This window comes from Musca domestica, unplaced genomic scaffold, assembly GCF_030504385.1.
Source record: "Musca domestica strain aabys unplaced genomic scaffold, Musca_domestica.polishedcontigs.V.1.1 29, whole genome shotgun sequence".
NCBI classification, from domain to species: Eukaryota; Metazoa; Arthropoda; class Insecta; order Diptera; family Muscidae; genus Musca; species Musca domestica.
The window spans coordinates 9345420-9358700 of NW_026712296.1; the positions used below are offsets into that span (position 1 = coordinate 9345420).

Here is a 13281-nt window from a genome sequence, read left to right on the forward strand (position 1 = left end):
TAAAAAATTAAAAAAATATTATATAATATGAGATAAAAGAATATAGAAACTAATATCCGTGGCCGTAATTTTTTTCCATGGTGAAGTTAATCGGCCTTTCAATAATTTACTGAATTTTAACTTGTAGTCTATTCTAGCAAATAGACTTAAAATCTGTTAAGGATTCACCTATTAAAAAAGAAACGAGCACAAAGTGGGATGTTCGAGATTCTTCTAGTTAAATGTACTAAAGCAAATTTAAACATTTAACGCAATTTAATTAAAATCCTTTGAGTGAAGTAACCAAATCGATAACTCTACTTTATTAATTTCTAAAAAAAATGGTTATAATCGATTAAAAAATACAAATAAAAAACTAACTCGAACATGTAATATTAAATTGTTTAAATAATATTTGTTGTCTTAATTACGTTTCCATGTCGATGCGTAGAAATTTGCCACTAAATGCGTTTGTGGTTAAAGCCATTAATTATTCGATAACCATCGCATATTACAATGACATTTATATAATTATGTATTGCTGATCCTTAACTCCTGTGTATGAATGTATGTACATCTTAAATTATCTATCGGATATGGGGAATATATTTGTACTAACCTGTAAACGGCAAACACAATTTAACAGTCAAATATGACTAAAGCGAACACAGTTTGAAATTAACAACATGAAAAACGCGTTAAGTTCGACCGGACTAAACTTTAAATACTCTCCACCATAAGGAAAAGAAAACCTTTAAAAATAAAGGATCGGGATTGAATATTGGTTCCACTTAACTTTTTATATCTTCCACCATAGTATGGAGGGTATATTAAGTTAGTCATTCCGTTTGTTTCGGAATATACATTTTAGACCCCACAAAGTATATATATTCTTGATCAGCATACAATTCTATGGCGTTGTAACGATGTCCGTCCATCTGTGGAAATCACTCTAGCTTACGAACGAATTGAAGTAAATTAATAAAATTTTACTTAGATGTGTGCTTGGTCCGCAGGACTTTTTGCATTGCAAATGTGCTATATAGGTCCACGTTTTCGTATGTTCCCCATGTAACGGTATCTCCCTATATTCGGTATTTTGATGATTTTAGCGATATTACTAACCGGAGTTGTTTTAAATTTCGTATTTGCAGTTGGTAATGGGTACTACAGTGTGTGACAGAAACTTGCTTATGTAGGTCCAGATCTTAGTATAGCCCCTAATAAAACGCTATTTTGATTCAAATTGGAAATTGTTTCAAATTTCTTATTTGCACTTTGTAACGGGTACTACAGGCGGTGATAGAAAATTACCTATGCCGGTTCTGGTCTTCGTATAGCCCACATATAATGGTATTGAAATTGTTTCAAGTAATTGCCTATGACAAAATTGTACGTAGGTCCACGTCTTCGTATAGACCCGAATATAACCCAAATCGATTTTCAACATTTTATTTATTTATTATTATTATTATTATTTATTTTTTTTTTTTTTTGAAAATGTCCAATTTCTTTTAGATGGTGGTGCTTCTTGGCTTGTTACTAGTAAAATCGCTTTGTAAAAAGCCAAAGTCAATGGTAACGGTATCCTGCTAAAGTGGCTCTCATAGTGTCAAATACCAAATTAAAAAATATTGTTTAAACAACTAAGCAAAGGCTATAGGCATGCGGGCCGACCACAACACTACAATATCTTGGAAGGCTCCTAATGTATAAATCCATTTTGGAAGATTACGAAATAATGTCATAGAAATAATATCATAGAGCACTGCCCAGATATTTCCCTTAGCTTTTTGACAAGAGTTTCCAGGTATTCAAATCAGTTTCACACGAAAGTCGTGATCTATTTTACAGCTAAATATTATCCAATGGTAATCTAAAATGCTAGATTTTTCCCTGACGCTAACTCTCTTCACATGCAAAACTTCGTGTCGATAGGTTTTCAATTATGACCCGTAGAGCGACTGCAAAATCAGGACAATTTTAATTTTTTGGTCGATTTGAAACCCTAAATGTACATCCTCTAAACAATAGGCTTTAGTTCTCTCTCTAACCCTACCTCCATGCAAAATTTCATGAGGATCGGGCGATAATAGTGAATTGTATATAATACCCTCAACTAATAGTGTTGCGAGGTATAGAAAAACTTTAGAAAATGTACAATTCAAAATTGTAAGACAAATTGTGAAAATAGCATGCGATAAAAAAATATGACACAAATTGAAAAAATAAATTAACAAAAATGTTTTCTTTTTTAATGTCACATTTTTCCGCAATTTTCTTAGATTCTTTTAGGGTATAAAAATGTGGCTAAAATCACAAAAATACCAATATTTTGAGTGATAAAAGAAATAATGAGCCCATTCTAGCAGTCTTATTTCACAGAAGATAGAATTAGTGATTGCAGTTTTAGAAAAACAAAGTAAAAATGATAATTGTTTTAAAATGTTGTGACCAGTCTTCATATACCCTACAATACTAGTTGCTGGGCCAGAAATTTTGCGACACCTCGATATATTGATCCTTGAACAATCCTACTGTTTACCGACTATCATATCCCGACTAGCGGAGTCGATCTAGTGATGGGTGTTTCTCCGTCCGTTTTTCCATGTTTAATTTTAATCAAAGGTTAGAATTATTTTCCGATTCTCACGCAAGTCCCCATACGGTCAGGTATAGAAAGAAGTCTGTTATTTAGGGGATGAAATGGATCTTGAACTGAATTTTTTGTTCTCTGTTTTTGTAATCGCTATGCTAGTCACAACTGAAGACCAATTTAGAACAGGACAGAAGCCTACCGTTTTAAATGGCCATCAAATTGTATTTGAAATTGACCATAACATTTGTGTGTTAAAAAAGTACCAAAAATTCCATCACCCAAGTAAATCATAAATTTTTAAAAAAGTTCACATGAAAAGGGCACTTCTGACCTTCTACAGTCTGAAAACAATGATATAAGGTGTATACGTGGGAAACTTTTTTTAAAAATGGTTATGAATTTCTTTAAGCTTGACAGGGGGTGTCAGTATCGAACAACAACATTTTCCATTGATTCATAAGTCAGACCCAAAATCAAGATATAATTTTGGAATGACATTATTGTGATCTTTCCGCCTGAGCAAATTATGGTGATATACCAATTTCGTCAAATACCCGTGCATTTCTTTTTTTGTCTCTTAGGTTTGAAAAATATTGGTTACAGATCAATGGAGATTTATCAAAAAGAAGATCCAGCAATCATAACATTTGATTTTAAATTAGAAGGCCATAACATTCGAAAATTGGAGAGCTAACCTTTACATTTGGAATAATTGTCAATTAGTCCAATTATGTGACCTCATATCTTGTAGAACTCAAGACTACAGAAAGTTGACCACAAATTTTACTGGTGTAGGTTATTGCATGGCACCTAACTATAGCATTTGCTTTCATGCCTTGACTTATATTTAAGATTTGTTTCATTTTAAGGACATTTTTTGTTCAAACTTTTTTTAAACATAGTAGTTGTCAGCTTTAAGATAAGTCTGACTGTACATGCATGCCGTTTACAAGTTATTATTAAAAATACATTAATTTATGTATACATAATATACATAAATAAATAAATTTGAAACGAATATTACCAAAGAATATACAAAAATACGTTAACATATTTCGCATTAATATGTTTAATACATAATGATTTTTTATTTATTTTGACAAGGGCGCATATTTTATGTACACATACTCATGTGAATATACCCATACATATGTATGTATTTACTTGAGTATTTGTGTATGTCAAATAATTAATTAAAATAATGATTAATGATTTCATACCATTGAGTTGTTTGTTTGTGTTTTTTTTTTTTCTATTAATATTTTCAATTATATCCCAACATACCAAAAATACAATACAGCTTGAGAATAATATTATGAAAATAGTTTATCGTAAGAATTCTTCAACAATGCTAGAGAAAAACTTTTTTGCACAAACTTTTCTCAAATCTGTCCTTTGTTGACAAATTTGTTTTAATTTTTTTTTTTTTTTTTGTGAAAATTGTCGACAAAAAAATATTTTCTTTGGTTAAAATCAAAATCACGCGAATTTAAGACCCATTTCTGGACGAAATTCTAAGGTAATGATGAATAATAAATCTGGGAATCTGTAGTGTATATTATTTCAATCTCATTCCAGAATAGAGGCGTCAAAAAGTTGCAAGAATTCAAGAGAAGTGAAGAATTAGTGGAGGAGATGCGGAAGCTCAAATAAAGATGCGGAAGCTCATTCCAGAATAGAGGCGTCAAAAAGTTGCAAGAATTCAAGAGAAGTGAAGAATTAGTGGAGGAGATGCGGAAGCTCAAATAAAGGGAAAGAAGCATCTAGGTATCAATGCAACAGGAGACAGCGACAGCTAGGATGGCGATCAATGAATGAAATGTGTAAAATAATTTAAAAAATTAAAAAATAAATATTTTATACCATTGAAAAAATAAGCTTGATATAATATTACTTTCGTAAGCTTATTCTGCAATTACAAGAATAAGCTTATGAATAAGGGTTCCCTTTCGATTATTCTATAATTGTTAAACAAGCATTTCTCAATACATTCTCAAGATTTTCTCAAGCTTAAGGCTTATGTTTGAAAGCTTATTAAAATATTATTCTCAAGTCAATTTGGTATGTTGGGATGTACATGAATTTTACACTTGCATGTGTTTGTGTTATCAAATAATTATTTTTTTTCAATAAGAAAAATAAATACGAAGTTAATGTGTGTTAGTTAAAAGCAACCATATAACAAACAAAGGGTGTGCGTGTGTTGCGACAAAAAAAAAACTACAAACCATTTAACAATTTTAAGGCAAAAATTGCAGATTTTAGAACAGAATTAGGATCTATGCCACGGACCAATACCAGTAGGAAAATAAAAACATTTTTAATGTGTTTTTAATAAATGCGTATCGAGGCCATAATTTTTGTTTTGAAATTAAGTCTATATGGTTTATTCAAATATGATCACAAGATTCACATGGTATTTAAACCGTAAAAATCCTGCAAAAAACTTGCAAATTCTGTTGAGCACAATATCTAAGATCTAAAAGATGCGAAGAAAAAAGGATGCTAGCGATGTGTAGTAACACACGCAACATTATGTTCTATGTTTCGTATATTGCAATAGGTTTCCCTTCACCCCTTTAGAGAAAGTCAAAACATTTAATTATCGTAATGACGGTTAAATACGCGTATATAGAGAAATGTTCGTCCATATATGTCCGAGTAGAAAAAAAACTGCATAGAAAAGTCCAAAGTCGGACGGTGCTGATTATATGATACCCTACATCGCTATTCATATTTTGTAGGGCTACCCATAACAAATATATTATATTGGAATTTGACGGAGGAATTTGTAAAATTGTATTGTACTAAATAAAAGTGCCATAGAGTGCATGATAAGTAAAGTAAGTAGAGGCTATAGTCGTGCGGGACCGACCATGTGATACCCTAAAACACTACAATTGGTTCGAAGTCCCCTTATGTCCATATCCATATTGGAAGATTTCATTTTTGAAATAATGTCAAAAATAATGCCCCTGTTCTTAACTCTCTTCTGATGCGAAATTCCGTGTCGATTAGTTTTCAATTGTGCGACTATTTTTTTTTTTTCGCTAATATCCGTTTTATCCGTTTCTGGCAGGAGACCATTCCGAATTGATGGGAATTGTGAAAATCGCCCCAACGGTTCTTGACTTATAAGCAGAATAAATAAGATATATTCTTTTACATATATATTGTACCTATTTTGCTATAAATCCCATTTCTCGGCTATCAGGCTATGGGCAGAAGTGACCTTTTAATATATTTGTGATAAGGCTTGGATTAATATTGGCGCTTTAGTGGACATTTTCCTATTTTCTTAGATAAAAGTTAGGGCTTATTCTACCCGCTAAATATTGATTGACCGATGGCTGGATGGATGGATTGGTAGACTTTTGCCCAGTTCTAAACTCTAACTCCATGTAAATTTTCGCGTCGATTGGTTCATAACTGTGGCTTATAGAGCAACTGCAAAATCATGAAATTTTTCAGTTTTTGGCCCATTTCAAATATTGTGCAATCATCTCAAATATAGGGTTCTATTATTACCATAACCCCACCTCCATTTTCAATTTCGTGAGGATCGGGTCATAATTGCGACCTGTAGAGTGATTACAAATTAACATGGACAGACGGACGGACGGACATACATAGCGAGATCGACTCAACTCGACGAGATAGGAAGATCCATTTATACTTTCCTATGTGAGAAGCAATATTTCGAGGTGTCACATAATTTTTGGCCCAATCAAACTTATAATAGCCCCAACACATAGTGTTGTAGGGTATACAAATTTACTATTCAATTAAATATATTTTTCCCTTGCCAAAAAATCTATATACCAACCATAGAAACATGTTGTAAGTTCGGCATATTTGATAACATACATATAAATACATGTATTTAACTGGTGTGGAGAAAAACGTCGAGAGAGTACGTCGCATTGTAGGTAATGCTATATAGTAAATTTGCATTTGAAATAGTTGAACTTTGAAGATGAGCAAAAACCTTAAAATGCCGATAACTGGGACACTTAACCTACCAAGATAGCTTGACATACTTACTACAAGCTAAGAGCTGATGTTTTGTCAACATTTTTTTAGAAGCTTCAAATATAAAATTTTAGATAATTCCGTTAAAAAAATTGGGGAAAGTGCCGAGTGCTGTTATTTGGGAAATATACCACCTATATACACCTAAATTAACTGCTGTTTTTGCTAATTGGGACCGTTTAAATACCAAATAACTCCTTTGAAAAATGTGCCGAAAATCGAAATGCTTAAAATTAATACCCCTCATTATATGGGGGCTATACGAAAAAGTTGGCCGATATAACCCACTTGATTTAAATTCAAACCCACAACGCTTGTGTACCAACTGTACTTTATCTCAATTTTATCAAACGATAGCGTGATTACAACAGACAGGCAGGCATGACTAAATCGGATTTGAATTTTACCCTGATCGTGAATACATAAATTTTAAGTAAAAAAAATCCGAAAATTTCCACAAACCCGCGAATATTTTTAATCCCGGCGAAATCTCAAATACATTAAAAGGTAACTTCTGATTATTAGGGTGATGCTGGTAGCCAAGATATCGGATATATAGCAAAATAGTTAAAATCTATATGTAAAAGAAATTGATATTAGTTATTCCGCTTGTAAGTCAAGAACCGCTTTTCTCATAAATTGAGAATGGTCTCTTGTCAGGATATAATAAAATCTAAGAAAAATCACGTAAAAATATGACAATAAAAAAATTAATATTTTTATTTTTTTTTTTTCAATTTTTGTCATAATTTTGTCGCATACGCTATTTCAATTTGACTTACAATTTTGAATTGTAAATTGTTAAAGTTTTTCTACACCCCGCAACACTATGTGTTGAGCGTATTATATACAGGTCGCAATTATCTTCCGATCCTCACGACATTTTGCACGGAGGTAGGGTAAGGGTCAGAATCAATGCCAATTGTTTTTGAAGATTTACACTTAGGGGTTCAAATGGACCAACAAATTTAAATTTTCCTGATTGAACCAATCGGACAGGGAAAAAGTTGAGCATTTGGATTATATTTCGCGGGCAAAATTGAGCAAAACTTTCGTTGAATCTTTTCGAATACATGCCAACGCGGCGGAGTATGTAACACGACTCCAGAATGGATGTGAACATAAGGTGGCGTCCAATATATTGTTTATTCTGTATGGTATCACATGGTCGGCCCCGATCATAGCTTTTCCTTACTTGTTTTTTATACCCTCCATCATAGTATGGAGGGTGTATAGAGTTTGTCATTCCGTTTGTAATACCTCGAAATATACATTTTAGACCCCACAATGTATATATATATATTCTTGATCAGTATAAAATTCTATACGATGTCCGTCCGTCTGTCCTTCTGTGGAAATCACTCTAGCTTCCGAACGAAATTAAGTAGATTGATAAAATTTTACTCAAATATATATTATGTCTGCAGGACTTTTGGTATTGAAAATGTCCACGTTTCGGTATAGCCCCCAATATAACGGTACCTCCCGATATTCGGTATTTTGATGATTTTAGCGACATTATTCATCGGAATTGTTTCAAATTTTCGAAATGGATACTACAGCCTAAGACAGAAAATTGTCTGTGCGGGTACACGTCTTCGTATAGCCCCCATATACAGAATCTCCCGATATTCGGTATTTTGATGATTTTATCGATATTATTTACCGATTTTTTTATATTCCCCATTTGAATATTATAAAGGCTCATGACAGAAGTTATCTATACAGGCCCATGTGGTCGTATAGACCTTAATATAACAGCTACATTCGGTATTTTTAAGATTTTAACAGAATTTTTAACGGATTTTATACTATGTGTTGGGATATATGGATCTTCCTACCTCGCCGAGAATAGTCGATCTAGCTATGTATGTCCATCCGTTCGTCTGTCCGTCTGTCCATGTTAATTTGTAATCAAGCTACAGGTCGCAATTATGAACCGATCTCGCGAAATTGAAAATGGAGGTGGGGTTATGGTCAGAATAGAACCCTATTATTTTTGGAGATGATCGCACGATATTTAGTGGTTAAAATGGACCAAAAACAGAAAAATTTCCTGATTTTGCAGTTGTTCTATAGGCGAAATTTTACATGGAGTTAGAGTTTAGGAGTGGGCAGAATCCTACCAATTTGGGCGGCCATCGAACAATAATTTGCCGGTAAAAAAAGACCCTAACATTCATGTAAGAAAATATAAAAATGTCCACTAAACCGCGAATATTTTCAATCCCAGCCAAATCACAAATACATTAAAAGATCACTTCTGACCATTACAGTGATGCTAATAGCCAAGAAATCGGATATATAGCAAACTATGTACAATATCTTATTTATTCTGCTTATAAATCAAGAACCGCTGGGCCGATTTTCACAATTCCCATCAATTCGGAATGGTCTCTTGCCAGAAAACGATAATATCGAAGAAAATCGCCGGAAAATATACCAATAAAAAAGTGAATATCTTTTGTCGATTTTTTTCAATTTGAGTTACAATTTTGAATTGTAAATTTTCTAAATTTTTACACCCCCCAATACTACGCAATTATCGTCCGATCCTTACGAAACTTTGCATGGGGGTAGGGTTAGGGTCAGAATTAAAGCCTAGTTCTTAAGATGTACATTTTGAGGTGCAAATGGACATCAGAAGTGAGTTAAAGACAGGGAAGAAGTCTAGCATTTTGGATGACTGTAAAATGGACCACAACTTTCGTGTGAAATTGTTTTGATTACTTAACAACACTACGGAGTGCGTAAATATAGGTCAAATTCTCCGGGTCAAAAAACTAAGGGTAACCTCTGAGGCTCTTTGACTTTATTTCAAAAACGAAATCTTCCAAAATGGATTTGGATATTCGAACATTTTGTAGTGTTGTGGGGTATCGCATGGTCCACCCCGCACTACCATAGCCTTTGCTACTTGTTTTTCAGTTGACATTCTACGAAAAATATCCACTTGCTTTTATCTTATATTCTTATGACATGCCTAGATATAAATGTAAATATATATGTAATTTTCTTTATTTATGTACATACTTATACGCGTTTATTTACATATTCATTTGTTTTAATTATTATTTATTTTTTTGAATATTACTATTACTCACCTGAGATGCCGACGGATAACCGCCATATCCAAACTGTGTATATGCAGCCATTGAATTGTTTTTTTTTTTTTTTGTCCTGTTCAAAGTAGTATTGCACTGTATTATTTTCTTTATTTAATTTAAGTTTAATTTTGTTATTTGTTTTCTTTTTTCGCTTTGTTTACTTATTTACTTTTTGAATTGCAATTTTTCAGAAAAAACGGAGAAAAGACAAATTGTCACAAACTTGTTAAAATGTCGTATTTAGTATGTAACAACATTTGTTAAACTTGATTTTTGCATTGGTATTTTTTGTATTTGTGTTATTTTTTATTTCTCGCTCACATCTGATGTGTGGTTGTTGGTAGCGGTAACTGATCCATAATGTCAACATAACAAATGTGTAATGTAATCCTTTTATTTGACATTTGCTTGATTCCAAACAAACTGTGGCGGGGTAAAGAGTTGGAGCCAAGCTTTGTATTCGTTTTAGCGTTTCTCTTAACAAAAAAAAGAAGAAACATAGGTAGAAACCTTCCTATTACTTTAAAAAGTACTCAATTTAATTTAGCTATAACCATTTGCACTATTGTTATGCAAATGAGCGATTTTGGGTTTATTTTTAGTCACTCACTTTCAGTGGCCTTTACACATACTCACAGTTACGTACATACGAACACACTTTCATTAGAGAGAGAACAACTGAGACCGCAAATATTTTTGAAGTTGTCACAAAAATAAAACATGTTTTTGTTTTTGTCTCTTGGCCATATTATGTACTCATTTAAAGGCAAAGAAAAAAATCAATGTTTGTCACCAAAACAGCAACGAAACTAAATTTACGTTTGGCTCAATGCAACGCACACACTCAGTCGCTCACTCACAAGCACGTTGTCGGCAGCTGGAACTTAATTTAGTCGTTGGATCACTACGTACGTAACTGATGCACGTTGCAGATGAGACGACACTAAAGGAAAATATCCGTTAAGACTTGCCGTAATGTTCCGAAATGTTCAATGCTAACAGGTCAAACATGCAATCCCCAACAATCGCGCACCGTGCTAGGTTACAACAAACATAGTTTGACATCGAACGGAGAACATAACGTTTGAAAGTTGGTAGGTCGCATTTGAAAACAACAATCGTTTGTGGTTGGGTGGGAGGTTGGATTTTGAAACCAGCTCAAAGACTGCACTCGTTCGTTGTCTTGACCACGGACAAGGGTACACACACACAGACACAAATATACATACAACTCGTGTACAAACTTAATGCCAAGACATTCACTTAAGGTAGCTGAGTTTCACAAATTCCCCCAATGCCGATGGGAAGGCTAACACACATTCCTTAAGACATAGATACGTTTTACTTGACACACGCAATTTTGTGCCTGCCGTTCAAAGCTTTCACAGAACAGCTTCTGCGCACTAACGATGTTTATCAATAGACCGTCCAACCTGAACTGGTTGCACGGCCCCAGCCACTACTTGATGGCCAACAATTCCCCAAAAAGATGACGTTTAATCCACAGAACAACAACAAAACACGAAAAATAAGAAGAAATTGGCCCAAAACATCTTTGCAAGCAAAATAAAGCTATCTCTTTTATATCACTATTCGAACAGAATGGGAAAAAGAGTTGGCATCATTTGAGAGATAAAATTCTTATAAGAATTTGTTTTTGCTCTCTCGCTCCGCCCTCGTATCAAACAAACAAAGGAGAAACGTTACTCGCTCTTTTGAAAAAGTAACGAGTTGTTGCCCTCTCTTTTCCCAGAGAAGACCCAATGCAATAGCAATGCTCTCTGGCAACTCTTGTTCTCACACTATCTATTTCATTTACACTCATTGGGTGGTATGATGTGCAGCTATTCATTTCCCCTTTTGTTGTGGACTGGAATAACAACAGTTTTTGCTTTTGTTTTTTTTTGTTCTTGGCTCTTTTTTCTTTGGTTTACTATTTGTTGCGGCAGCCTTTCTCAGCCAATGAGAGTGGCTCAATTCACCGTCACTCTTTTGTTCAATGGTGTTGTATTTATCCACTAGCAAAGTCTTGTTGGGTAATACAGGTGTGTGTCTTTTTTTTTGGTTTTTGTTTCTTTTGAATTGTTGTGTGTGTGTGTGTTTGACTGTAGTTGTAGTTGTTGTGTTTCACCTCTTTTAGCAATGACGGCATTCAATGTTAAATAACCATTAATTTTCTTTGGGTTTTGTTTTTCAGTTCTCTTATGGGTATTGGGTGGCAAACCTACACCACCACATTGATAGAAGAAGGATTAATCGTTTCCAAGTGTTTGTTGTCGTTTTATAGTTGTAAAAATGTAGTTGTTGTTTATTTTACTAGTTAAGACACGCCTCCAATGACTGGCGAGTTTTTTTTTTTTTTGTTTTGTATTTTTTCCCCTATTATGTCGGTTTTCATTCGAGCGTTTTGAATGAAAATTTGTTTTCAGCCTTTTCATTCTCATTTCAACGACCGCAAAAGTTTTGTTTTATCATAATGTTGATTTTGTCTTGGTTTTAATTTATTTTGTAAAATTTCATTGTTAGCATTCACTTGGCCATGCTTTGGGTTTTTTTCTCATTTGTCTGACTAGCCTGCCTATTTGTATGTATGGCCACCCTTCTGTGTGCGGTTTTGTTAATTTATTTTGTGGCCAGTCATTCTGTTTATTTTTGGTACTTTTTTCCGGACATGTTCTCGGTTTCTGGCGTAATGCTATGAAAAAACAGTGTAATTTCACATTCATTTCAAAAACAAATGATAACATTTGTTTTGCAATTTTCAGTTTTTTTTTTTACGCCGCGTCCTCATTATCCACACTTGGCTGGTTGATGGCGGTGGTAATGAGCAAATGATTAATAGATTTCGATGCCAACACATTTCATTGTGGGTGTTTACTTTTGTGTCAGCTCAAAATAGGTATGTCTGTGGTTTTTTTGATGCATGTTTGCATTATGGAAATATTTTTATTGTAAACAAAGAAAACAACAAAAATTATCATTAAATAATTAATAATATATTAAATGTAACAACAATATTACATCGTTTTACTGCATATCATCTCATGTTGTGTACCATTGAATTCGTAATTTATCATGGAACCAAATGAAAGATTTAAGACACAAACTTGAGTTGGCCGAAGTTTACATGATATAAAACAATACACACCAATAAAATATAATAAAAACAAGTAAGCAACGGCTATAGTCGTGGGGGCCGACCATGTGATACCCTACAACACTATCATATGTTCGAAGTCCCCTTATATCCGAATCCATTTTGGAAGATTTTGTTTTTGAAATAATGTCAAAGAGCCCCGCCCAGATGTTACCCTTAGTTTTTTGACCCGGAGAATTTGGCCAATATTTACGCACTCCGTAGTGTTGTTAAGTAATCAAAACAATTTCATACGAAATTTGTGGTATTTTTTACAGCTAAATATAATCCAAACAAAATGCTAATCTGATGCGATAATCGGTGCCGATTAGTTTTCAATTGTGGCCTATAAAGCGACTACAAAATTAGAAAAAAAAATAATTTTTTAGTCTATTTGCACCTCTAAATGCACATCTTAAGAACAAAAG

At 33.5% G+C, this 13281-nt stretch overlaps 1 protein-coding gene across 1 annotated transcript in view; it reads right to left on the reverse strand.

Moving 5' to 3' along the window:
* Window positions 1-11158, reverse strand: part of LOC101889201 (homeobox protein araucan) — a 63853-nt gene extending 52695 nt beyond the window's left edge. Inside the window, exons 1-2 of the mRNA XM_059124450.1 lie at window positions 10364-11158; window positions 9715-9885 (exon numbers count right to left, since the gene is read on the reverse strand). Of these exons, the coding sequence (XP_058980433.1) occupies window positions 9715-9765 (51 nt within the window). The 5' untranslated portion in view covers window positions 9766-9885; window positions 10364-11158. The remainder of the gene's footprint in view (window positions 1-9714; window positions 9886-10363) is intronic.
* Window positions 11159-13281: the final 2123 nt, after the last annotated feature.